The following is a 27,349-nucleotide window of genomic DNA, read 5'->3' as shown; positions in this document are numbered from 1 at the left end:
CTCCCTCCTCCTCCTCTCCCCTCCCTCCTCCTCCTCTCCCCTCCCTCCTCCTCCTCTCCCCTCCCTCCTCCTCCTCTCCCCTCCCTCCTCCTCCTCTCCCCTCCCCCCTCCTCTTCCTCCCCTCCCTCCTCCTCTTCCTCCCCCCTTGCTGTCAAAGAGAGAGACACTGACAGAGAGAGAGAGAGAGAGACAGACACACACTTTTGGGGGTGGGGCGGGGGGGGGCATCCCAGCACGCTGGGAGGGCTCCCGGTGCTGCAGTAGATGAGTAGAAACGTAATTATTTATTTATTGATTTTTTTTAAATTATTTTTTTAATTTTTTTGATTTATTTATCATTTATTATTGATGATGGCTCTTTATTTGTAAAAGTGAAGTGTTTAATGTTTGTAAACTTCCCTCCACGCCCTGCCCCCCCATCTCTCGTTTCCCTAAGCCTGATTTATAAGTGTAGGCAAGGTTTTTCTGAGCGAACAAAAATCTACACTACTCCATTCTAAGTTAGTTTGGAGTAAGTTTTTGCTGCCTAAACTTGCAAAACAGGTGTAAGTGGTTGGGCACGCCCCCTTTCGAAAAAAAAATCTGTTCTAAAATGAAACCATTCTAACTCACTAGAACTGGAGCAAACTAAATACCGAAAATTGCAATTTCTAAGATGCTCCATTCTAAACCTGTTGATCCAAAAAAATCGGAGCCACTCAGGCCGAAACTTGAGCCCAAGGTCACCATTACTTGATGCTAGTTTTTTAAATTCAAGATTCTCTTTTGATTAACTGAATTTAAATTCCCCAGCTATTGTGTTGGAATTTGAACTCGCGTCTCCGGATTATTACTCCAGGCTTCTGGATTACTGGTGCAGTAACGTAACCACTATGCTACCATACCCTGAGCTTGTTGTGTCCATATTTGGACCAAGGCTGTAATGATGTCTGGAGCTGAGTTTTCAGTAATTTGACGGAGCGTCCACTACAGCTGCTCCTAATGTGAAATATCTTGAGATGGGCCTACATTAAAGGTGCTATACAAACACACATGGTGGTAGTTTTTCATGTGGGAGGTGGGGGAAACAAATAAAGGGAGAAGGAGATAAGGGGGAAAAGAAATATTGAATGTGGGGGAAGAAAAAATGTATTTTGATGTGGACTGGCAGTGGATGCTAACTGCAGCAATAAACTACCTATTACTTTGTCTTAACAGTTAACTCCTTGGGTTGAAGTCTTCGTTTCTCATCGGAGAGAAGGCTTCCCTGATTTGATAAGCATATGATTAATGTGCCACTGTAATGGCCATTTAAACCATTGTTATTTTTCATGGATTATAGGTCCCATAACAGCCCCAATGAAGCATGCAGCTATAATTGAATGATTTTTAAGGCCCGGTAATTTTTCAGTTAAAACATTTCCTTTGCAAACATGTTATAGTGAGTTTGATGGTTAATACTCGGCAGTCGAACTATTTGTAATATGCACAATAGATGAACCATGTAGCATGTCCCTCCTCAGAGGGAGGAAGGATGATTTCAAAACTTACGATTGTGTTATGAAGGCTTTTAATCCCACTCGCTACATCTGCCTTCCAGTTTCTACCATTCCTGGGAGAGTCAGTGGAGATAAGGTTGTACTAAACTTTCAACAAGGTTCCATTCTTTATGGCATCTTGAGATAATGGTTCCAACATAGAGTTCTGCCGCTGTTAATTAACTTTGGTATTTTGGCATTTGTCTTGTGGGTTCTGAGGTCAGATCTAGCCTGTTGTTGCTGTACTTCTGTGTTTCATAAAGGAATCATTTTATTTCCACATCCTTGATGATGCTGTGTACACTGGGAAAATGTGCATCTTTCTGGAGTGTCGGTTGATTTTGAATGCAAACTGCATATTCTCGTATTCCCCTATGTACCATGTTGGATGGTGCAGCCTGTTCATTGTATGAACACCACATCACAGTTTAACCATCAAATTGGATTAGAATGTGTTCAGTGTATTATGTAAAGTAACAGATGGTTTGGGTAAGGCAAGTGAGACGGTATGTTGTGCTTTATTGGTTTAGGGCTTTTATCCACAGCATCAGTTTAAATGTTATAATTGCAACCAGTGAGGGTGAATATTCCCAATATGCATGGAATGTTTCTTCAAAGCTCAGAAGAAAATAAAAGCATAGCTAATAAAGTAAATGGCATTAAATAAAATGCTCGTTTTAAACCTGAAATTGAAAAATATATTGATGGGAATCCCCCAAGTTCCACTTGAGCCACATTATCTATTTAGAAAAGGCTCTTAATTTATGGCTTTTCTAATCAGACAACACTTGGATTGAGGAGTTCATTATTGCTTTTAAGCAGTTGTAGTCCAATAGTGCTTACATTTCAGCCAATTAGTCTGAAGGGAAATGACTTTGGCATTTTGTAATAAGTGTTGAATTACTGCATAGATTTGCCGATTAAACTCTTCCCTGATGTGTTTGACATGAAAGTGAAAAATTGTTTCAAATGCAGTCGTTCGTCACAGAATCCGGGACCTTTTTTTAAATACTCCTTTAACAACATTTTCTTGCGGAGGGTGGGGTTTGGTTAAACCGAGTCGAGTTGTGAAATAGCAATGTTAAAATGTTCATGAGTTGAAAGGTGGTGGAGAAATGTGCAGGTGTTGTTGTTTAATTTAAGCACCATGGGCTCTGCAATTAATGAGCATTAAATTAGAACCACCATTCTATTTGTTCGCTTTTGACACACTAAAGTGATTTGTCTGTCACGAGGTGCTATATTAATGGGTTGCCCGTCATTTTCTGAACATTACTTGTCAGTGGTCTTTCTCTATATGCCCAAGTCTTTGGGGACTATTTAAAGACCCATTCATTGTGTAGCTCAGTTTCTCCTCTTTTAAATAAATGGCAAATGATATTGCAGAGTTATACTTGGATTGTTTGTGAATAGATGTTTTTTTGGGTGCCTGCACCATTCATTGGACCAGAAGCTTGTCGGAGCCGGTGCATTTTCAGCACATCATTGCTTGGCTTTTATGGCAGTTTGTAGAAATGGCTTGTTTGTTCAGACAGGCTCAATATAAATCCTCACCTTCATTCCTTTTCCGCTTGCTGCACTTATTTACATGCCTTTTACTCATCACTGCCATTCCATGGCTGCAAAATGTGCATATTAATATGTACATGGTCATTGAGTGGACTACAATGGGTAATTCTGCGTCAAACCTTTTACCTGAAGAACAAATCAACAGAAACACATTTTGGAGACAAAAATTATTTCTGTTATTGCTGCAACATTGTGACTTAAAGCAGGATATAATACTGCTGTGTAAATATTAAAAACACGTGCAAGTAATTAGCATTACTTTAAAATCTGACTCTTGTGCATTTTATTTCTTGAAAGTCAGTCACCCTCTATGATGAGAGCTTGTGTCATCTGTTTCTCCTCCGCCTCCCCGCCCCAAATAGATTCTATTAGCTGCCCTGAATCAGGCATTGCACCTCCTGTGGCCAAGAAGTTGAGGTAAACACTCTGCTCCCACACCATTGCCAGTTTTGATCGTGGCCATGTACGTTACACTGCTTATGGGGTTCTGATAACAAAGCCTGTAAGAGCAAGATTTTTTTAATTGATAATTTAGATGAGTCGAGGCCCATGTTGTACAGGGCACCATCGTCTAAAAGAATAGGAGAAAAGACGAGGCAAGCCTAGAATCTGTGATCAGGTGATTGCAACCTTGGGCTAAAAGAGCCATCAGATATTAACCTTGGAAGACAAAGGCATTTTTAATTTCTTGTGTCTATTCTCTCTCGTCTTTCTCCACCCTGCCCCCTCGCATCACGCCCATCCCTGCCATTTGTTCACTTTCTTACCTTAGCTCTGTTCCTTGAATGTGATATCTTTGGACTTAGGGTAGCAACGGTATTAGAAATGCCCAAGCTGTCCATTTTTTAATGTGAGCTTCGATAGTGAATGCCAAGAAGCAATGTTACCTTAGGGAGCATCACTGAGCCTTATTCCCAGCTTGTCTAAAATCTGCATGTGCACTTTCCAGCGCTGCTCCGGAGATGGAGCTGTGGCTTTTTCCTCCTTTTCCTTTCTCCACAACCTGCAACCCAGTCTATTGATGTCAATTTTGGGGCCATCATTGCTACCCTGACCGATATCGGTTATCTTAGTACAGACTACGGATACCAAGTCACTTGCCTACTGAGCCATTGGTTGTGAGCCTGTGTATTTAAGGATTTGCTTTGTGGAGCTTTAGAGAATCTGGTTGAAAAGTGAATGAGTTATTGATGGCTTGAGAGTCCGAGCATGGACATTAGCTGTTCTGTTGCACTGTCCAGACTAAAGGAATATTGTGTTACTCTGTATTATTCTATACTGATGATTTACCAAATATAATAACAGTTCCTTTCATTACAGAGGGGAACATTGTGACATTTCTGCTACAGACCTGCATCTGCTGTGGAATATGCACAAGTTGCTTGAATTTCATTTCACTAGGCTTAATGTTTAGAAATGTTCAGTAATTTCAGTATGGGCCCCAATTTTCCCCAGCACTGAGCGTCATTTTTTCGGTACCGTGATATTTTGGCGCTGAAGCTCAGTTGAAAGATTTCCCCAGTGTTGGGGCGCCGGCGTCTACCACCAGCGCCAGAATGTTTGGTGCCATACATTCTGGCGCTGGTGTACCTGTAAAAGACAGTTGCACGCCATTTCTGGGCATAAGACCAACTTTCCCCGCAAACAAAATGTTTCAAACCGCCGCACAGACCCTAGAAGCACGGTAGGGAAAACCCTTACCTGCACGCTGGCCTGCTCCTATCCCCGGCCGAAGTAACTCCTTGTCTCTTATAAATAAACTTTTAGGGAATTTAAACAGCGAACGTGACCTATATGCAAGTATAAAAATAAATGTAAACTTGACAATAATCCTGCTCCTGCGATGATAAATGGAAGCTGGCAAAAAAAGAAAAAAATCTTCACCTTTTTCCAGCAATGTTCTCGCTGCCCAAAATCTTCCAAAAAGTGCGGGGAAGCCTTTTACATCCACCAGGTATAAAAAGCAGCAGACAAATCGGAGTCACCGTCTTTAATCACCGAGTAAAGCCGTCACCCGATTCTCCACGCCGTCGACTGCAGCTGCTGCTAGCCGCTGGTCGAAGGACCTCCACCCACTCAGCCCGCTGCTATCCCAGGCCGAAGGTCGACACACACAAGACAGTGCAGGACACTCCAGGCTCACAGGAAAGTGATTTCTAATAAAGACTGGCCATTACATTATATATATTATATAATCCCACCACAAATCTTTTATGTTTTAATGGAGTGTTGAAGTGATTAAGTGGACAATAATACACAATAATATATTTGTAGGGATATAGGACCCAAATTTCCCCAACCCCTTTTCCCGGCGCACTCTCCCAAGATGCGCCGACTTTGTGCGCTCAAAATGGCGCCAAAAAACTTGCCAACAATTCTGGCCATTCTGCTATGTGTCCCGGGTCCTGGCGTGGCGTTTCTCGTGAAATGGGGGGCGGAGTTACAGCCCGACACTGAAAACAGTGCCGGCGGTTGCATGTGCAGTGGAATCTGCGTACATGCGCAGTAGCTCCTCGCCCTCCCAGCATGTCCTGCAGGCTGTGAGCCTGACCCGATGCTCGCTGCCCCTATCCCTGGCAGAAGAGACGACCTGATACTCTTCAACAGCACTGCATTGTTAAACTATGCTGCACAACTCAGGGCCATGGTTGAAGTAAGTTAGGGGTGCAAGCAGGAGTGGCATGCCTGTCGGACAGGTTCCCACGGAGTTCATGGAATCCTGTTGTTTAGAAGCACCACCAACCATAGTGAATCGCTGAGCAGATTGTGCACAGTTGCATACACGAACCGTTGGAACTCGCGTAGCAGGATCTTTTTTTTTATAGATGGATGGGAGGGGGTAGCATTTTGTCTTTAAAGAAAAGTCCAATTCTGATGCAGTTAAACATATTTCTGTAATAAATTCTGAATTTTCGTAACAATAAGCTAGCAGCATAGAGCGAGGCTAGTGGTGATCTGAAACGTTAACATGCTATCCAGAGATGGAGGTCATAGTCCAAGGACATAGAAACATAGAAAATAGGTACAGGAGTAGGTCATTCAATGAGTTCATGGCTGAACATGCAACTTCAGTACCCCATTCCTGCTTTCTCGCCATACCCCTTGATCCTTCTAGGAGTAAGGACTACATCTAACTCCTTTTTGAATATATTTAGTGAATTGGCCTCAACAACTTCCTGTGGTAGAGAATTCCACAGGTTCACCACTCTCTGGGTGAAGAAGTTTCTCCTCATCTCGATCCTAAATGGCTTACCCCTTATCCTTAAGACTGTGACCCCTAGTTCTGGACTTCCCCAACATTGGGAACATTCTTCCTGCATCTAACCTGTCTAAACCCATCAGAATTTTAAACGTTTCTATGAGATCCCCTCTCATTCTTCTGAACTCCAGTGAATACAAGCCCAGTTGATCTAGTCTTTCTTGATAGGTCAGTCCCAACATCCCGGGAATCAGTCTGGTGAACCTTCGCTGCACTCCCTCAATAGCAAGAATGTCCTTCCTCAAGTTAGGAGACCAAAACTGTACACAATACTCCAGGTGTGGCCTCACCAAGGCCCTGTACAACTGTAGCAACACCTCCCTGCCCCTCTACTCAAATCCCCTCGCTATGAAGGCCAGCATGCCATTTGCTTTCTTAACCACCTGCTGTACCTGCATGCCAACCTTCAATGACTGATGTACCATGACACCCAGGTCTCGTTGCACCTCCCCTTTTCCTAATCTGTCACCATTCAGATAATAGTCTGCCTCTCTGTTTTTACCACCAAAGTGGATAACCTCACATTTATCCACGTTATACTTCATCTGCCATGCATTTGCCCACTCACCTAACCTATCCAAGTCACTGCAGCCTCATAGCATCTTCCTCGCAGCTCACACTGCCACCCAACTTAGTGTCATCCGCAAATTTGGAGATACTACATTTAATCCCCTCGTCTAAATCATTAATGTACAATGTAAACAGCTGGGGCCCCAGCACAGAACCTTGTGGTACCCCATTAGTCACTGCCTGCCATTCTGAAAAGTCCCCATTTACTCCTACTCTTTGCTTCCTGACTGCCAACCAGTTCTCAATCCACGTCAGCACACTACCCCCAATCCGATATGCTTTAACTTTGCACATTAATCGCTTGTGTGGGACCTTGTCGAACGCCTTCGGAAAGTCCAAATACACCACATCAACTGATTCTCCCTTGTCCACTCTACTGGAAACATCCTCAAAAAATTCCAGAAGATTTGTCAAGCATGATTTCCCTTTCACAAATCCATGCTGACTTGGACCTATCATGTCACCTCTTTCCAAATGCGCTGCTATGACATCCTTAATAATTGATTCCATCATTTTACCCACTACCGATGTCAGGCTGACCGGTCTATAATTCCCTGTTTTCTCTCTCCCTCTTTTTTTTTTAAAAGTGGGGTTACATTGGCTACCCTCCACTCGATAGGAACTGATCCAGAGTCTATGGAATGTTGGAAAATGACTGTCAATGCATCTGCTATTTCCAAGGCCACCTCCTTAAGTACTCTGGGATGCAGTCCATCAGGTCCTGGGGATTTATCGGCCTTCAATCCCATCAATTTCCCCAACACAATTTCCCGACTAATAAGGATTTCCCTCCGTTCCTCCTTCTTACTCGACCCTCTGACCCCTTTTATATCCGGAAGGTTGTTTGTGTTCTCCTTAGTGAATACTGAACCAAAGCACTTGTTCAATTGTTCTGCCATTTCTTTGTTCCCCGTTATGACTTCCCCTGATTCTGACTGCAGGGGACCTACGTTTGTCTTTACTAACCTTTTTCTCTTTACATATCTATAGAAGCTTTTGCAGTCCATCTTAATGTTCCCTGCAAGCTTCCACTCGTACTCCATTTTCCCTGCCCTAATGAAACCCTTTGTCCTCCTCTGCTGAGTTCTAAATTTCTCCCAGTCCCTCGGTTCGCTGCTATTTCTGGCCAATTTGTATGCCACTTCCTTGGCTTTAATACTATCCCTGATTTCCCTTGATTAGCCATGGTTGAGCCACCTTCCCTTTTTTATTTTTACGCCAGACAGGGATGTACAATTGTTGTAGTTCATCCATGCGGTCTCTAAATGTCTGCCATTGCCCATCCACATACTGGCATCGATGCTCTCGGGTCAATCCATCGTTTAACTAGATTTTGGGTGTCAATATGTTGAAATGGACAGAGCATTTTAAATTATAAAAGATAGTTTTCATTTAATGTTGATAGGATAGCCCTTGGTGACTTAAGTTTTATTTTGTCTTTATTTTTTATTTATCCTTTATTGTTTTTATGCTTCTTTAATGTTGTTGTGAAGGTGTTTACTACTTTGCAAGGTCCTCTCACTTCCCTTCGCCCCCCCGCCCCCCCCAAATCTCTGGCTACCTGCGCTGATTTCTTAACTCTCCACAAGGGTTTTCTGTGTGGACCACAAGTAGCCACATATGCTGGCCTCAGTTAGTTTGTAGCAACTATTAGCTGTCCAAACTGGCTTAAATGGTCAAAGCAGGCATAGGTGGCTGGTAACGCCACCTTTTGGGGAAAAAAAACTAAACTTAAAAAAAATCCTAACTAACTCACTCACACTGGCAGAAATTAAATGTGCAGAATGAGGATTTTTAAGATACTCCAGAAAAATCAAGTTGCTCCAAAAAAAAGGAGCAACTCCTAGGGAAATTTGAGCCCATTAAATTAGCATGTTCCTGTACCAAGCTGTTCATGGATCCAGACTGGGTGAGGGTCACTGATGCATGCAATGCAGGACCATGGTGCATGTATCAGTGACCCTGAACAAGGCAGGATCCATGACCACCTTAGTACTGGAACTTGCCCCTGTGTCATTTAAACTAAAAGGTTGCAAGGGGTGAGGCCATTTTATATGTTGAGTCCGTTTCTTTATCCTGTAATATTTATTAGTGCAGCATTAAAAATGAAATGCAGGAGTCAGGTTAAAAGTCCAAAATAAATGTTTATTGAACATTTGGACAGCACAGTTGTAATTAGCCTAACATTACTTATCTTTAAACCTTCATAACTTTAAAAACTTTAATGAATACCGTGACCAATTTTCAAAAGAACAATCAAGCCATCTATCCTCCTCCTTAGCGCCGTGCGCCAATCCTGCCCCAGTAGATGCTGCTACCCCTGCACCTGCCCATAGTTGCAGACTTCTGCTTCCTTGCCCCCCTTTAACCCCAGATGTAATCTGTTTATTTTCCAAAGTGGCTGGGCTACAACAGGGACAGAGCCAAAATGTGTCCTTGTGGAAGGCCTGGGTTGCTCTTTGTTATCATCCTGAGCCTCAGGATCAACCCTTGATTTTGGTGCAGAGTAGAAAGCGCTCCTCTCATTCATAACCCCCTGGATGATTCCCCCCATTGCCGATACTACCTCGTTCATCCGTCCCAAAAGTCTTTCCGCCTGTAATGACTGCCCCCCCCCCAACTCTACCCTCACCCCACCAAAGGCTTCCAAGAGCAATCATGATTGTTGGATGTTCTCCCCGCTCATCCCCACAAGATGTCCCATGTTGTCCAAATCCTGTGTTTCTGCATCGGGGATATTGTCCGCCCTCCTTTGACGTCTCGCAGGTACGTCACACCTCGAAATGTCCCGTCGCTTGGTTCCTTCATTATCGGGCTTGGAATCTTCGAGGGGTTCACCTTCTCCAAATCCAGGGTCCCCATCTCATCGTCGATGCCTTCTTGCTGCCCATCATTCTTCTGGTTTGGAATATCTGGAGTTTCCTGAACATTCTCTCCTTCAACTTCAGGTGCACCTTCTGTCTCCTCCTGATGCTCCACCTCTGTGAAACAAAAGATAGATGGCAGGTTCGCCGTATTGAGGAAGGAGCAGCGTAGGCAGCACACGCAGCACATAGCATTTAACCAACCCAGACTGTACTATTTTCAGGGCTTACCCTCTATTGGAAAATTGGGACCAGCTTCCGCGTTGATCGTTGGTCTCCTGTGACATTTAATCATAGCCGTGGGGCAGAGGATAGAGTCTGTTAGTTGCAGCCTACTTGGCGGACCTCCTCCAGTTTGTGACCGTTCTCGGTTGATCTGTGACACCATCTTCTGCAAAGATGAAAATGAAACTTTTAATGAGAGGGTACTTCTGAGCACATGCACACGCACACGGATCACATTTACAGATGTTATTTCAGTGCATAAATATACATATATTTAAAAGCCCAAATAAATGTAAAAATAACTTATTAGTTAAAGTAACCGCTTGTCCGAGGCCCTGCCACTACTTTTTCAGCTGCTCACCGGTTCTTGGGGTGATGTACATTCCATTAAACTCAACTGCGACCTGGTCCCAAACTTTTGCGAGTACTTTTAAATTTAAAAAACTTTAAAGTTTCTTTTTACCGAAGCTCCCCTTGTTTTCAGTAACTTCCCACCTACTCGCAGTTAAGTCTACCAGGGGCTCAATTTCTTCCAGGAGAAATCTCTTCACCCTTACAGCTTCCCCTTCTGCGTCTCCGCCTCTGCCCCTTTCGCCTTTTCTGCGCCCTTCCATTGCAACCATCTCGTGATCGAAGTTATATTTCCTACCTGAAAATCCACCTCTGCTACCAATGGATTCTCAATGGTGATCCACACAGTCCTCACACATGCTTTTTTTTTTAATACTTTGTACTGCACATGTGCAGATTTCTTTTTTGCTGTGCATGCGCAATTAGTTTTTTTTTAGCGCATGTGCTGTACGTTTCAGGTGCACACTGAAAGCCCCGCCCTGCGAGATCGACTCTGGTAGTGCGCGTGCTGGAAGAAAACTTAAGGTTTTTATTTTCAGCGCCAAGGGGCCAAAAAAAAACAGGCTTCCAGGTGAGTGATCGCCATTATTTTTTATTCGGGAAGCTTGGGTCCTTACAGAGGGGGACATTGTGGCATTTCTGCTACAGACCTGCATCTGCTATGGAATATGCACAAATTGCTTGAATTTATTTCATTTCACTGGGCTTCAGGTTTAGAACTGTTCACCAATGCCAGTAATGCAGTTTAATTGTCAATTCAAAATCTGGGAACAAATGAGCTTACTTCTACAAACTCCCATTTGCTCAGATGAGGACTGGTTGAGTTGGGAAAGGGAAGTGCTGTCTTGGTGCTGCCAGCAGTATATGTTTGTATAAAGAGGGAATGCATAACTCATTGTGACTCGCCAATACTTGGAGGTTGTTAACATGCAATCTTCTTTTATTTCAGATTCTCATGCATACCAAGGAGATGGTCCAGAAGGTAATTTGTCCACGTGCATATTGGTGTATAAAAAGGTACTAAGCAAAGCAGGCATCAGCAGCCTTCGACTCCAGGAACTGCTCCCTAATAGCAACAAACCTCATTTATAGTCAAGAGTTTAATCAGGAATAAGTGATTTGTGTTAATTAAAGAAATGTTTTTCATATGTTGGATGTGATAAATTGTGTTGTTCCCCACATGTGAACCTTGTGACTAGAAGCACTTCTCCCTCAGGAGCTGCTTCCTTTGAGTGCTTTGTGCTAATGCTGTGTTTACCACTTTTCTTTTGTATGCCATTAGCAGCAGATTTGCAACGGTTTTAATTTTTGGTTTATTTTGAGTAACCAAAAATTAAACCCTCCTCAGATTTGCTCTCCCATTCCAATCACAGCACGTGGGTTACATAACCCGCCGAATGTAATGCTCAGTCCTCATTTTACAGGAGTTTCATACTATTGCCGTGTCATGTTTGGTGGAGAAGCAAAGGTGGCTCAAGATTTAATGGGAATTGTTACAATGTCTTTAGTGCTTGTTATGGTCTCTATTAAAAGACAATATAAAGCAACGTAATTGTATTAAAAATTCCACACGCGCACACACAAACAAGAATACATAATGTGTGTGTGTGTGTGTGTGTGTGTGTACTTTGAGTTACTGAATTTGTTGCAAAGTAATCCTTGGAAGAGAAAAGTTGCCAGATGGGCTTCTTTGGGAATGACAACTGTGTTATGACTAATCTGGAAAAAGCTCACAAATAAGTATGTCGGTTATTGAAGGTCATGGGCTTTTTTTAGTCAAAATGAACATGCAATTGGATTTAAACAGATTCTTGAAATAAACTTGCTTGATGTGGACTGCAGATGTTTGGATTTGTCCCGTCTTAAAATGAAAACATTATAACAAACTCTGGAGGAGTAGCGACTCTTGTGCAGATCCTGGTTAAGAAAATGGAAAGACGCAGTTGTAACTCACTTGTACGTGATGTAAATTTATGCAATAAAAGGGCAGAACTGTGACAGACCTGTCATATTTGGCATTTTCTGTAATGTACTCTGCTTCCCTATTTATTAACTCTTCTGTCAACATCACTCTCTAAATCTTCACTGACGGGATTTGCTTAATGTTGACGGACAATCTGAGAAACTGCACAATTTAATTCTGCTGAAGGTCCCAACTGACAGACTTAGCTGTGATGAAAAAAAGGTGAGCATTGAGTTGGAAGGGTCCAAAGCTCAATTCTGCTTGTCCCAAGTCTGCTACCTGTAGAAAACCCTGAATTGATGGCTGTTGGACCTGTGGGAAATAAGTAACAAATTCTCGTAGTCATAACGTGTTGCTCTGTTTATGTAGCTCACAGGAGTCTGTCGTGTAGAAGCCTGGTATGACACAACGATACTAAGCACAACCTGAACATTTTGATAGTCGGTTGTTTGAGATAAACTCGAGATTCATGAGCATTACCAAGTCTGCAATAAAACAATTCTGTGTCCATGTTACAGGATTTAACATATTTCAAAAACGAACGTGACATAATTATACTCTGGTTTGGATTTTTGGACTCATTAGCTTAATATGCACATCATATAAATTTCATCAGTTATGTCTTAATCCTGAATCTGGGCATTCTGTCGTATATCCCATTTAAATACAATGCCCGTAGCGCACTCCAGCACAATGTTTCACACACAATGTTGTCCAGCTCCACATGTTGTACCCACAGCAATAGGATCAGGAATACACCATTTGGCCCTTGGAGCCTGCTCCACCATTCATCAAGATCATTACTACTTTCCCGCACTATCCCCATATCCCTTTGTTCCCAAATATTTATCGATCTCTGACTTGAATGTACTCAACAACTGAGCATTCACAGCTCTCTGCGGTAGAGAATTCCAAAGATTCACAATCCTTTGAGTGAAGAAATTTTTCCTCATCTCAGTCCTAAATGGCCGATCCCTTATTCTGTGACTGTGACCTCCCCAGCCAGGGAAAACATTTTCCCAGCATTAACCCCATCAAGTCCCTTAAGAATTTTATATGTTTCAATTACATCACCTCTCATTCTTCTTAACGCTAAGGAATATAGGCCTAGTCTATTCAATCTCTTCTCATAGGGAAATCCCCTCATCCTAGGAACCACTGTAGTGAAGCTTCACTGCACTCCCTCTGAGGCAAGTATATCTTTCATTGGGTAAGGAGACCAGAACTGTGCACATTATTCCAGGTGTGGCCTCGCCAATGCTTTGTATAATTGTAGTAAGACATCTTTGCTCGTACTCTAATCCCTTTGTAACAAAAACTAATATACCATTTACTTTCCTAATTGCTTGCTGTATCTCATCATCATAGGCAGTCCCTCGAAGCGAGGATGACTTGCTTCCATGCCAAAAAGGGATGAGTTCACAGATGTTTCAATGAAGAACCTAATATTCCAGATCCCGAACTACATCGTGAAGGGTGGAAGATGTCTGTGCTTGGATGTTTTTAACGTGTGGTGGCTGTTGCACACCAGCCACCACATGGGCTTGACAGTGCTAGGCCTTGGTCCAGTGGCAAGGATTACCCAAGACTAACTGGAGACCAGCTCTGCTGCACAGACCGAGTACGCACACATATTGCAGTGTGGGCTGGCCTGTGCTGCCCCCGGGCCCTCGCCTCTTCTGGGCCCCAGATTCACGCCTCTTCTGGGCCTCAGATTCACACCTCTTCTGGGCCCCGGTCACTTCCCTCTCTGGACTCTTGCCGCTCCTTTGCCCCTCCTGCTGTGCCTGCCCGCACTGCAATCAGCGACCTGGCTGTACAAGGACACTCGGGTCCCTCTGAGTGCAAACATTTTCCAGTTTCTCACCGCCCAAAAAATATTTTGCTTTTTTGTTTTTCCTTATACACTTGCCCACATTGTATTCCATTCGCTATGTTGCCCACTCAGTCAACCTGTCTATATCTCTCTGCAACCTCTTTGCGTCCTCCTCACAGCTTACTTACTTTCAAGTAACTTTGTATCATCGGCAAACTTGAATACGTTACACTCATTCCCTTCCTGAATATAGATTGTAAATAGCTGAGGCTCAAGCACTGATCCTTGCAGTACCCTGTTAGTTACAGCCTGCCAACCTGAAAAGTCCCGTTTATTCCTACCATCTGTTTTCTGTCCATTAACCAATCCTCAATCCATGAGTCCTAATTTTGTGTCATAACCTCTTGTGTGGCACCTTATCGAATGCTTTTTGAAAATCCAAATACCGACATCAACTGGTTCCCCTTTATCCATCCTACTAGTTACACCTTTGAAAAACGTTTAAGATTTGTCAAACACAATTTCCCTTTCATAAAACTATGTTGATTTTGCCTAATCACATGCATGTATACCTGAGTATTTGGGAGTTCCCTAATTTGAAAAAGAAACTCTTAGGAAATAGAATTATAGTTTAAACCAAAAGTTCTCGGTCTGTTATGTCGGTCATTTATCCAACAAATTGGCCCAGCATTTTAACGCACTAAGATTTCTGCAATACTCACTTGAACCGCTGATTATGCTAAAATCTTAATGAGTTTCTAATATACACCCTTCATTGGCCTTTGAAATTAGATATACAACAGCTGATAAAATATCCTGAAGCGTTGTTCTTTGCATGAATTAATCACCTATTGGAGTCATTTTGGCATTTAACTTCTGCTTGATTTAGGAAGAAACAAGAATTTATTTAATAATTGTAGCAATTAATCTACAATGCCCTACAGCAAGGCACCTAAACTCTGCAGCTCACAAGCCCCAGCAATCTGACCCATCAATCCCTGGAAACAAGGTTCTGTTTGTACTTATCGTTTGAGAACCTGGAGGTTTTGAGGATCCGGAGGTTTGGAAAGGCCATTCCTAGTGCTGCTGCCTGACTGGTTGGATGAATCTTCAATCAGAACATCAGTATCTGTTGGTATCCACAGTTTGATATACCTGGACATTAATGGGAACATTGAAAATAACGAAAGGATTTAGATTTATATAGCACCTTAGGGACATCCCAAAGTGTTTCACAGCCAGTTAATTACTTTTGGAGTGTGGGTCACCATTATTTTGTAGACTAACATGGCAGATAATTTGCACACAGCAAGATCCCACAAAGGACAACAAGAAGATTGATCAGTTGAGTTGTTTTTGGTGGTGGTGATTGAAAGATGCAATTTGGCCCTACTCTTCAAATAGTGCAATGAGATCTTTTAAATCCACCTGAACAGACAGGTGGGTCTTATTTTAACACTTCACCTGAAAGACAGTTGATTTAATCTTTATTTGTGGCTAGCAAAACTCCACAATGCATCCAGAACGACCAAAATTTGGACTATCATGTGCTGGTGCGCAAAATTAAGTTCCTTGTTTTTTTAAATCTGGCATTTTCTTTTGCTTTAGATGAACCTTGAAGTTATTTATGGAGACACTGATTCCATCATGATAAATACCAACAATACAAACCTGGAGGAGGTCTTCAAACTGGGAAACAAGGTGATGTGACTAATCTAACCCACAAATTGGATATCAATGCCATTTACTTTTTAAAAAATTGTGTTCTGCAAATAGGGGATTTATTTATAGTTAGTGAGAATTTGAACACCTTGTGAATCGTTCACTTCCATTTCATTGAATTTTGCATGTAAATGCAACCTGATTTATGTTTCTTAAATTTGCTAATGTTTGGATTAAACTGAAACTGAAAATCATTATCTAAATGATTTGGTTACAGACAGGTAGCTTGTGTTTATTTTAGTTATAATCCTTTCTTCCCAAGAGGAATTGGCTGTGCAGACACATTGCTACAGACGCTACTCTTGCTCTATTGTAAAAGCCGTTTGTGAATTCATTAGGAATGTGGTCTGAGCCCTGGCTTCTGTGCTTTATGACTATGTTCTGCTTTGGTAGAACTGTTCTTGCAGCTCCTTCACTGTTATCCTAACGAGGCCCACTAAGTCAGGGCATAAATTGAGCATATGTAATAATGGAAATGTCAGTCTTGTCTGTTTGTTCTCCCTCCCCCCCCCACACAATACTCTTCTGCTAGAAGTAGTAGAATTTCATTATTCACCGTGCATCATATAACAGAGATGGAAAGAAACTGCAAATGCGGAAAATCTACAATACATAATATACTAGAAATGCATCGCATTTTTTCTCTAACACCAGCTTTCTGGGATCCGTTCACCTGTCTATAAAATATTTTGATCTGATTTGTTGAGAGATGGAAACACAAACTCAACTTTTGATTTTCATCAACTTGATGAATCGTTTCAATTTATCTTTGGGATTTCTGTCCGAGTGGGCCTGAGAGAAACTGTCAATGTGTCACCGTTATAACTTGGCATTACAGGTAGTGTCAGCGATTTAAATTTTTCTGATTTTTAGCTGACACAACTGCTTTGCTTATAAGGCACTTGCCTCCTTGAAACTCACCTGCCTAGCAAAGCAGCTGCCCGTAACCAGAGATGGAAAGTCAACAGATTTTAACCAAGTTTTTAAATAGTGATTAAGCACTAAATCAGTGAATTGTGGGACTTTCTGTGATTACTGCCTGAAGCCCCAAACAACGGTGATGCAACCTCACAGAAATGCAGACACACAGAACACTGGCACAGAAAGCATATTTAAATAGTGTTCAAACATGAAACAAAAACCTTCTGGCCTGTTCTTCATAATACAGTTGTGTGGTGGGGGGGCGAGGGGGGGCTTCTCGAGCCCCTGAACTAAGGACATGCCAGGGTTCCCACACCTGATTATTGTCCAGTGACCCCGGGTACAATGTCTGGGTGTCTAGACATTTGGTGACAACAGAATTTGTCTCGGCTGCAGAGTCAAAATAGCCACTGACACTCATTGTTCAGCTCACACCTGAACAATGGGTGAGGTGTTAAACGGCTGTTAATACTCACGGAACAGGATCCCACCCAGAGTTGGACCAGTAGGGGGGAAAATTGTGGCATTTTTCCAATATTATAAAATTAAATATTCATTTATTTATCATTTAATTTATTGGAGTATTAAAACCATTTGTTTAAGAGAATTAAAGGAACCACAATAATATGAGAGCAATAATATGCTGATTACATGTGTGATTCTGTACTATACTTTACAAGCATCATAAGTTCCTTGTGAAATAATGAGAATGTGTGTGATGTTTTCATGGGTGTGAAAATCATCATCGAGAGAAACTAAACTAGATTTTGCACAGTGTTCATTCTGTAGTTTAGAATTTTAGCAAAGCAGGCCTTATGAGACGATGTAGAAACTTACCGATCTCCTGTTTGTGTAGGTCAAGAGCGAAGTAAACAAGCAGTACAAACTCCTAGAGCTGGACATCGATGGTGTGTTTAAGTCGCTACTGCTGCTGAAGAAGAAGAAATACGCTGCCCTCGTCATAGAACCAACTGCAGATGGACGTCACGTCACCAAGCAGGAACTAAAGGGATTGGATATTGTTAGACGAGACTGGTGTGGCCTAGCAAAGGAAATTGGAAAGTAAATGACTGATTTAAATAGACCACCTTTTTGTGTACTGTTAAAACATATGTTTCATTACTTGTGTATAACCAAACTAAATCAAATGCATACGAGTATTAACTTGGCTCTGTGCCAAGTATATATAAAGTGTCTGTCTTGGTTCAATGTGTAGCGCTCTCGCCTCTGAGTCAGATGGTTGTGGGTTCAAATCCAACTCCAGATTCTGTTTGGAAGAGTTGCCATTTTATCTGTCTGTATTACTTTGGTAGACTTCCAAACTTTTACCTATATAATAACTGCCAAAAGTGATTAATTGTGGAAAAACTTGAAAACTTTTTGGTATGTCAAGGTGCAAGTATAATTCATTATTATCACTGAGTAAAGAGATTTTTTTTCTGAAATGCTCAGACTCTTTAAAAGTATGGTTTGAAAATGCCCGTGTTTAGCTTTTGTCTCAATGTATTTTTTGTTTGTAGCTATGTTATCAGTCAGATTCTGTCTGATCAACCTCGTGACACAATTGTGGAGAATATCCAAAAGAGACTAACCGAGATCCAGGAGAGCGTTGTGAATGGCAATGTACCTCAGAACCAGTTTGAAATTAACAAGGTATAGTACCTCTGGTGGTTTTGTATTTTATGAATTTGGTTTGCAACATTCCTGGATAGGTGGGTTATTCAGATGTGTCCATGTGATGACTGCTTAATTTCCAGTTTGTCTGGTGGTCTTATAATACAAGTCACATGATTCTATGCAATTTTAGGTTTTGAGTCACTATTATTATTATAACCCCTTTACTTGGCTCTTGCTCCCTCTGCTGCAGTCAGGGTGGGTTCCTGATGGTAAGGAAACTAGAAATCCAAAGCATAACACATTTCTTGTGAACTTCAGCAGTCATGCACTGTGGCAAATATGGTAGTTATGAAGTGCAAAATACACACCATATTCAGAGATTTGCACTGGTTTTCTATGTCAAGTGAATGCCCACTTTGCGTGGGAAAGGATTTTCCATGTACTTGGCTGTAAATCGAGAGTGACCACAAACAAAAGTAGGATGTGCCCAATTTTATTCACGCCTTGCGTTCTAATCACTGCTGATGAAGAGATAAAAGGGAGAGAATATGCTGACTCATTTTTAATGCTCTGTTGTGGAAATTACACTGTCCCTATTCTTTCAGTATTTTAAGTTTAATATATTTTCATTTGAAAGAAAGACTTACATTTATAGCACCGTTCACGACCACCGGCAATGTGATAATGACCAGATAATCTATTTTTAGTGATGTTGCTTGAGGAATAAATGTCAGCCAGGACCCGGGGATAACTCCCCTGCTCGTCTTTGAAATAGTGCCATGGGATCTTTTACGTCCACCTGAGAGCAGACGAGGCCTCGGTTCAACGTCTCATCCGAAAGACGTTTTTGAGAAAGAGCTCAAACCAAAAGCATGACGAGACAAAATAGAAATGCACTCTTGAATTTTAGTTCCAGAGAAATCAACTTCTGAGATCTGCTTTATCTTGTAGTTCTTTTGAAAACTTTCAAAATGAGAACTGCAAGTTTCACGTCAGTCCTTGCAACCTACCGCCCATTCTCCAATCTCCCTTTTCTCTTCAAAGTTCCTGAACGTGTAGTCGCCTTCCAAATTCTCGCTTATCTTTCCTACAGCTCCTCCTCAACCCCGGCCCCTCAGTTTTTCCTTTATTTTTCTTTTTTTATTGCATCTGGTTTCTGTGACATTTGACTTTCTGTAACATGTAATTCTTCCTGCTTGTATTTCTTTGGCAAATATCAGTAAATGATGAATGTTCTAGCTCTCCCTTTCTGGGCATCATACACAGCTCAAAATTAGCCTATGCTGAAATGTGAGTTAGCCACGTTTCATTAAAGAATGCCCATATCAGGACCTCTGACTTACAGGATATGAGGTCATGGTGATTGACACATTTAGTTGTTTGCAGCATGTGCCAATAACCATAATATTGTTGATGAAGGATTAGTAAATTAATTTCTCTAATTGAGGAATGCTGGAGCTGAAAGTTAAGCTGTTTCATTTTAAAGAGTATTACATCTGTAATGCTGATGCCACTTTTCTGTTACATTAGACTTTTTTTGCAGTGAAAAACATTATAAAATTGAACAATTTAGATATGGAAGAAAACGATTTGGGTTGCAATTGACTTTAGTAGTACTGACTACAGCTGTGGGTGCAGACCAACTTCTGAACATTGTAACACTTGTTTATACTAATGTCTTAGCCGACTTGGGCAGTGTTTATGCTGAAGCTGCCATTTTGAGAGCAGTGGTTTAAAAAATTAATTGTCGTTTGACAATACCTAATTTATACAGCCTCGTTCGATAATCAGACTCTAGGCCAGGGTGGATCTGTGTCTGCATGTTGGTACACTCCGAAAGCTCTACCCCCCCAACTGAACGTTTTAAAATCTTATGTGCATAGGGTTCGGGCAGTCTGCTTGCTGCAAACATTACAAAAATTTAGCTTTCATTTATAAGGTTCCCAGGAGGTTCAAGGGTCTAAATATTGTTTAGGACCTAAAGCACCAGATTCCTGCTTCCTTTGAGGAATGTAATGGGAATAACATGCATATGGATAAAGCAAAAAAAAAAGAAAAATTGTTCTAGTTTGATTTTAAATTCTCTCATCAGATAATTAAGTTTGTTTTAGAAAACAGATGTACTGTGGAATGTTTAATTTTTCACAATCCAGGCACCCACTGTAAGCCAGTTTTCAGGTATCAAGTGAGGGTCTACAAAATATACAATATTGTAAAAAAAGTACAAGGAAGTGCAACTTTAAAGAAAAATGCTATTGGTATAATTCTAAAGCATATTTAGAATGGTAATCTTTTTGCAAACAGGGAAATACTTGTATTTCCGCAACATTTAGTCTTGGAATAAAAAAACGTGCATTCTTCAGGGTAAGGGTGAGTTGAAGTTTGTAAATTCTTATCCTGCGCTGCAAATCTTAGTTGGGATTTCAGCTATTGACCAAGTGGTTAGTCCAGTTTTACTAAAAAATGCAAAGCACATTGAAGTGCTTCAACAAGAAGAGGGCTTATTGACTTTCCTATGAGGGACACAATGAGTTGATGAGATTGACGGGAGTCACAGCTGTTTGTGAATACCATACCCTGCTCCAGGCTCTAACTCACAGACTAATCCTCGGTAAATCGGTTGCACTTTTCCACAGATATACACAGCTCATCAATGTAACCTTCCCACATATTCTGGCAAAAACAAATGCCAAAGTTTTAGTGTTTCTTTAATGCTCCCACGCTCTACTTGGGATCTTATTGATGCATAATCTTTTGTAAGTTAAAGGTGATTCTTGTGTCAGCAGATTGCTTCATCAAGCTGATTTTGTTCAGAAGGACTCCTAAGTTAAATGGAAGGAAATTGCTTATGAAATTTAGTTGAGAACATGAGCAGGAGTGGGCCATCCAGCCTTTCGAGCCTGCTCTGCCATTGAATGAGATCATGGCTGATGTTTTACCTCAACTCCACCTTCTCGCATTATCCCCATATCTCTTGATTCCCTTAGTATCCAAAAGTCTATCGATCTGCGTCTTGAATACACTCAATGACGGAGCATTCACAGCCCTCTGGGATCAAAAATTCGCAACCCTTTGAGTGAAGAAATTTCTCCTCGTCTCACTTTTAAATGGCTGACCCCTTATTCTGTGACCCTCCTAGTTCTAGACTTCTCAGCCAGGGGAAGCATTTTCCCTGCATCCACCCTGTCGAGCCCTTTAAGAATTTTATATATTTCAATGAGATCACTTCTCATTCTTCTACTAAACGCCACTGAATATAGGCCGAGTCTACACAATCTCAACTCATCGGACAATCCCCTTATCCCAGGTAAGGAGACCAAAACTGTACACAGTACTCGACCTACATAATATCAGTAAGACTTTTATACTCTCATACTTCAATCTTTTGTAATAAAGGCCAACGTACCATTTGCCTGGTATGTTGCCCCTAATTACTTGCTGTACCTGCATGTTAACATTCAGTAATTCGTCTGTAAGGACATCCAGATTCCCTCTGAATACCAACATTGCCCAAACTCTTAACCCTTGAAACAAACCTGCTTTTCTGTTTTGCTGCTAAAGTGGGTATCTTCACACTTCTCCACATTGTAGTCCATTTGCCATGTTCTTGCCCACTCACTTAACCTGCCTATAGTTTCTCACCATTTAAAAAAAAAATATTGGCCCTGAAATTCCGTTCGACTTCTTCACGTGGGGAAACGACCTTAAAAAAAAAAAGCAAAAAGATACCACTTACCTGCAGCTGCGACTGTCTGAACTTCCGAGCCTGAGGCCCAGAGGTGACTGCGCGCGCAGCTCGTGCACGTGGGGACGTGCGCAGGCCGGGATCTAGTGACAGGAGTATAGTTTCTCATTCATAGCAATAGGAGTTCCGTAAGTGCGGAACTCCTATTGCTATGAATAAGAACCCCCCCCCCCCCCCCCCAAACACTTAACCAATAAAAAACAAAATAAAGTACACAATTAACATGCATTTAAATTAGTTATTAAAAATACTTTTCTGACTTTAAAAACAAATTAAAAATGTATTCACACTTAAAATAAACTTACTGTTGTGGGGAAGGTTTTTAAACATAAGTGCTTTTATGACTTTTTTTATTAGTATGTGTATTTTTAACCACTTGCACCTGTAAAAGTAGGCTATACGCCTGCTTTTTCAGGCACAGGATTTTAAAGGACATTTGCAGGGCAAGATATTCCTAAATATGGGAAATCTTACCCTGCAAGTATCCTAGCTCCCGAGATGCGGCTATCTGTCAAGACCAAAAACTTGACAGATCGAAAATGTCGGTCTCCAGTGCATGCGCATTGCGTGCTGGAAACCGGCTTTTCCGATGTCCCGGGTCTGTAGGAACTTCTTACGGACCCGGGACATCGGAATTTCAGGGCCATTGTTTTTATTTTTAAATTCTTCCTACCAAAGTGAATAACCCCAAATTTTCTCACATACTACATCTGCCATCTTATTGCCCACTCACTTCACCTGTCTATATCCCTTTGCAGGCTCTGTGACCTCCTCACAGCTTACTTTCCCCACCTAGCTTTGTATCGTCAGCAAATCTGGATACATTGCACTCAGTCCCTTCATCCAAGTCATTAATATAGATTGTAAATAGTTGATGCCCAAACACTGATCCTTGTGGTACTCTGCTAGTTAAAGCCTGCCAACCCGAAAATGACTCTTTAATTCCTATTCTCTTCTCTGTCTGTTAACCAATCCTCTGTTTGTGCTAATATATTACCCCCAACCCCATGACCCCAATTTTGTGTACTAACCTCTTGTGTATTAATAAACAATTTCCTAGTAAAGGAATGAGTGATCATAGCATGGTTGAATTTTAAATTCAAATGGAGGGTCAGAAAGTTGGATCTCAAACCAGTGTACTAAGTTTAAATAAAGGAGACTATGAAGGTATGAGGCAGAGTTGGCTAAAGTGGACTGGGAAAATAGATTAAAGTGTAAGACGGTTGATGAACAGTGTTGTACATTTAAGGAGATATTTCACAACTCTCAAGAAAAATATATTCCAGTGAGGAGAAACGGGTGTAAAAAAAAGATAGCTATCCATGGTTAACTAAAGAAATAAAGGACGGTATCCAACTAAAAACAAGGGCATACAAAGTGGCCAAAACTAGTGGCAGGACAGAAGATTGGGAAGCTTTTAAAAGCCAGCAAAGAATGACTAAAAAAATGATTAAGAAAGGGAAGATAGACTATGAAAGTAAACTAGCATGAAATATAAAAACAGATAGCAAGAGTTTCTATAGGTATATAAAAAGGAAAAGAGTGGCTAAAGTAAATGTTGGTCCCTTAGAGGACGAGACCGGGGAATTAGTAATGGGGAACATGGAGATGGCAGAAACTCTGAACAAATATTTTGTATCAGTCTTTACGGTAGAGGACACAAACCATATCCCAGCAGTGGATAGTCAAGAGGCTATTGGGGAGGAGGAACTTAACACAATCGCAATCTCTAAGGAGGTGGTACTCTAAGATAATGGGACTAAAGGCAGATAAATCTCCTGGACCTGATGGCTTGCATCCTAGGGTCTTGAGAGAAGTAGCGGCAGGGATAGTGGATGCATTGGTTGTAATTTACCAACATTCCCTGGATTCTGGGGCGGTCCCAGCAGATTGGAAAACTGCAAATGTAACGGCCCTATTTTTAAAAAAAAGGAGGCAGACAATAAGCAGGAAACTATAGACCAGTTAGCCTAACATCTGTGGTTGAGAAAATTTTGCAATCTATTATTAAAGAAACAGGAGCAGGACATTTGGAAAAGCATAATTTGGTCAGGCAGAGTCAGCATGGATTTATGAAGGGGAAGTCGTGTTTGAAAAATTTGCTGAAATTCTTTGAGGATGTAATGAACAGGGTGGATAAAGGGGAACCAGTGGATGTGGTGCATTTAGACTTCCAGAAGGTATTTGACAAGGTGCCACATAAAAGGTTACTGCACAAGATAAAAGTTCACGGGGTTGGGGTAATATATTAGCATGGATAGAGGATTGGCTAACAAACAAACAGAAAACAGAGTCTGAATAAATGATTCATTCTCGGGTTGGCAATCAGTAACTAGTGGGGTGCCGCAGGGATCAGTGCTGGGACCCCAAATATTTACAATCTATATAAACGACTTGGAAGAAGGGACTGAGTGTAACGTAGCCAAGTGTGCTGACGATACAAAGATGGGAGGAAAAGCAATGTGTGAAGAGGACACAAAAAATCTGCAAAAGGACAAAGACAGGCGAAGTGGGCAAAAATTTGGCAGATGGAGTATAATGTTGGAAAGTGTGAGATTATGCACTTTGGCAGAAAAAAATCCAAGAGAAAGTTGTTATTTAAATGGAGAAAGATTGCAAAGTGCTGCAGTACAGCGTGACCTGGGGGTACTTGTGCATGAAACACAAAAGGTTAGTATGCAAGTGTACAGCAAGTGATCAGGAAGGCCAATGGAATCTTGGTCTTTATTGCAAACGGATGGAGTATAAAAGCAGGGATGTCTTGCTACAGTTATACAGGGTATTGGTGAAGCCACACCTGGAATACGATGTTCAGTTTTGGTTTCCATATTTACGAAAGGGTATACTTGCTTTGGAGGCAGTTCTGAGAAGGTTCACGAGGTTGATTCCGGAGATGAGGGGGTTGACTTATGAGAAAAGGTTGAGGAGGTTGGGCTCTACTCATTGGAATTCAGAAGAATGAGAGGTGATCTTATCGTAACATATAAGATTATGAGAGGGCTTGACAAGGTGGATGCAGAGAGGACGTTTCCACTGATGGGGGAAACATAGAAACATAGAAAATTAGGTGCAGGAGTAGGCCATTCGGCCCTTCTAGCCTGCACCGCCATTCAATGAGTTCATGGCTGAACATGCAACTTCAGTGCTCCATTCCTGCTTTCTTGCCATACCCCTTGATCCCCCTAGTAGTAAGGACTTCATCAAACTCCCTTTTGAATATATTTAGTGAATTGGCCTCAACTACTTTCTGTGGTAGAGAATTCCACAGGTTCACCACTCTGGGTGAAGAAGTTTCTCCTCATCTCAGTCCTAAATGGCTTACCCCTTATCCTTAGACTGTGACCCCCTGGTTCTGCACTTCCCCAACATTGGGAACATTCTTCCTGCATCTAACCTGTCTAAATCCTTCAGAATTTTAAACGTTTCTATGAGGTCCCCTCTCATTCTTCTGAACTCCAGTGAATACAAGCCCAGTTGATCCAGTCTTTCTTGATAGGTCAGTCCCGCCATCCCGGGAATCAGTCTGGTGAACCTTCGCTGCACTCCCTCAATAGCAAGAATGTCCTTCCTCAAGTTAGGAGACCAAAACTGTACACAATACTCCAGGTGTGGCCTCACCAAGGCCCTGTACAACTGTAGCAACACCTCCGTGCCCCTGTACTCAAATCCCCTCGCTATGAAGGCCAACATGCCATTTGCTTTCTTAACCGCCTGCTGTACCTGCATGCCAACCTTCAATGACTGATGTACCATGACACCCAGGTCTCGTTGCTCCTCTCCTTTCCCTAATCTGTTACCATTCCGATAATAGTCTGTCTCTCTGTTTTTACCACCAAAGTGGATAACCTCACATTTATCCACATTATACTCCATCTGCCATGCATTTGCCCACTCACCTAACCTATCCAAGTCACTCTGCAGCCTCAAAGCATCCTCCTCGCAGCTCACACTGTCACCCAACTTAGTGTCATCCGCAAATTTGGAGATACTACATTTAATTCCCTCGTCTAAATCATTAATGTACAGTGTAAACAGCTGAGGCCCCAGCACAGAACCTTGCGGTACCCCACTAGTGACTGCTTGCCATTCTGAAAAGTACCCATTTACTCCTACTCTTTGCTTCCTGTCTGACAACCAGTTCTCAATCTATGTCAGCACACTACCCCCAATCCCATGTGCTTTAACTTTGCACATTAATCTCTTGTGTGGGACCTTGTCGAAAGCCTTCTGAAAGTCCAAATATAGCACATTAACTGGTTCTCCCTTGTCCACTCTACTGGAAACATCCTCAAAAAATTCCAGAAGATTTGTCAAGCATGATTTCCCTTTCACAAATCCATGCTGACTTGGACCTATCATGTCACCTCTTTCCAAATGCACTGCTATGACATCCTTAATAATTGATTCCATCATTTTACCCACTACTGATGTCAGGCTGACCGGTCTATAATTCCCTGTTTTCTCTCCCTCCTTTTTTTAAAAAGTGGGGTTACATTGGCTACCCTCCACCCGATAGGAACTGATCCAGAGTCAATGGAATGTTGGAAAATGACTGTCAATGCATCCGCTATTTCCAAGGCCACCTCCTTAAGTACTCTGGGATGCAGCCCATCAGGCCCTGGGGATTTATCGGCCTTCAATCCCATCAATTTCCCCAACACAATTTCCTGACTAATAAGGATTTCCCTCAGTTCCTCCTCCTTACTAAACCCTCTGACCCCTTTTATATCTGAAGGTTGTTTGTGTCCTCCTTAGTGAATACCGAACCAAAGTACTTGTTCAATTGATCTGCCATTTCTTTGTTCCCCGTTATGACTTCTGCTGATTCTGACTGCAGGGGACCTACGTTTGTCTTTACTAACCTTTTTCTCTTTACATATCTATAGAAACTTTTGCAATCCGTCTTAATGTTCCCTGCAAGCTCCTTCTCGTACTCCATTTTCTGTGCCCTAATCAAACCCTTTGTCCTCCTCTGCTGAGTTCTAAATTTCTCTCAGTCCCCGGGTTCGCTGCTATTTCTGGCCAATTTGTATGCCACTTCCTTGGCTTTAATACTATCCCTGATTTCCCTTGATAGCCACGGTTGAGCCACCTTCCCTTTTTTATTTTTACGCCAGACAGGAATGTACAATTGTTGTATTTCATCCATGCGGTCTCTAAATATCTGCCATTGCCCATCCACAGTCAACCCCTTAAGTATCATTCGCCAA

General features: G+C 41.7%; 1 protein-coding gene across 1 annotated transcript in view; it reads left to right on the top strand.

Annotated features, from left to right (window-relative positions):
* pola1 (polymerase (DNA directed), alpha 1) overlaps positions 1-27,349 on the top strand; it is a 355,602-nt gene that overhangs the window by 140,992 nt on the left and 187,261 nt on the right. The window contains exons 27-30 of the mRNA XM_070893369.1: positions 11,305-11,337; positions 15,743-15,835; positions 17,634-17,839; positions 18,298-18,430. Of these exons, the coding sequence (XP_070749470.1) occupies positions 11,305-11,337; positions 15,743-15,835; positions 17,634-17,839; positions 18,298-18,430 (465 nt within the window). The remainder of the gene's footprint in view (positions 1-11,304; positions 11,338-15,742; positions 15,836-17,633; positions 17,840-18,297; positions 18,431-27,349) is intronic.

Source organism: Pristiophorus japonicus, chromosome 11 (assembly GCF_044704955.1).
Source record: "Pristiophorus japonicus isolate sPriJap1 chromosome 11, sPriJap1.hap1, whole genome shotgun sequence".
NCBI classification, from domain to species: Eukaryota; Metazoa; Chordata; class Chondrichthyes; family Pristiophoridae; genus Pristiophorus; species Pristiophorus japonicus.
The sequence above is the reverse complement of the archived record's forward strand: the minus strand, read 5'-3'. Positions and strand labels throughout refer to the sequence as shown.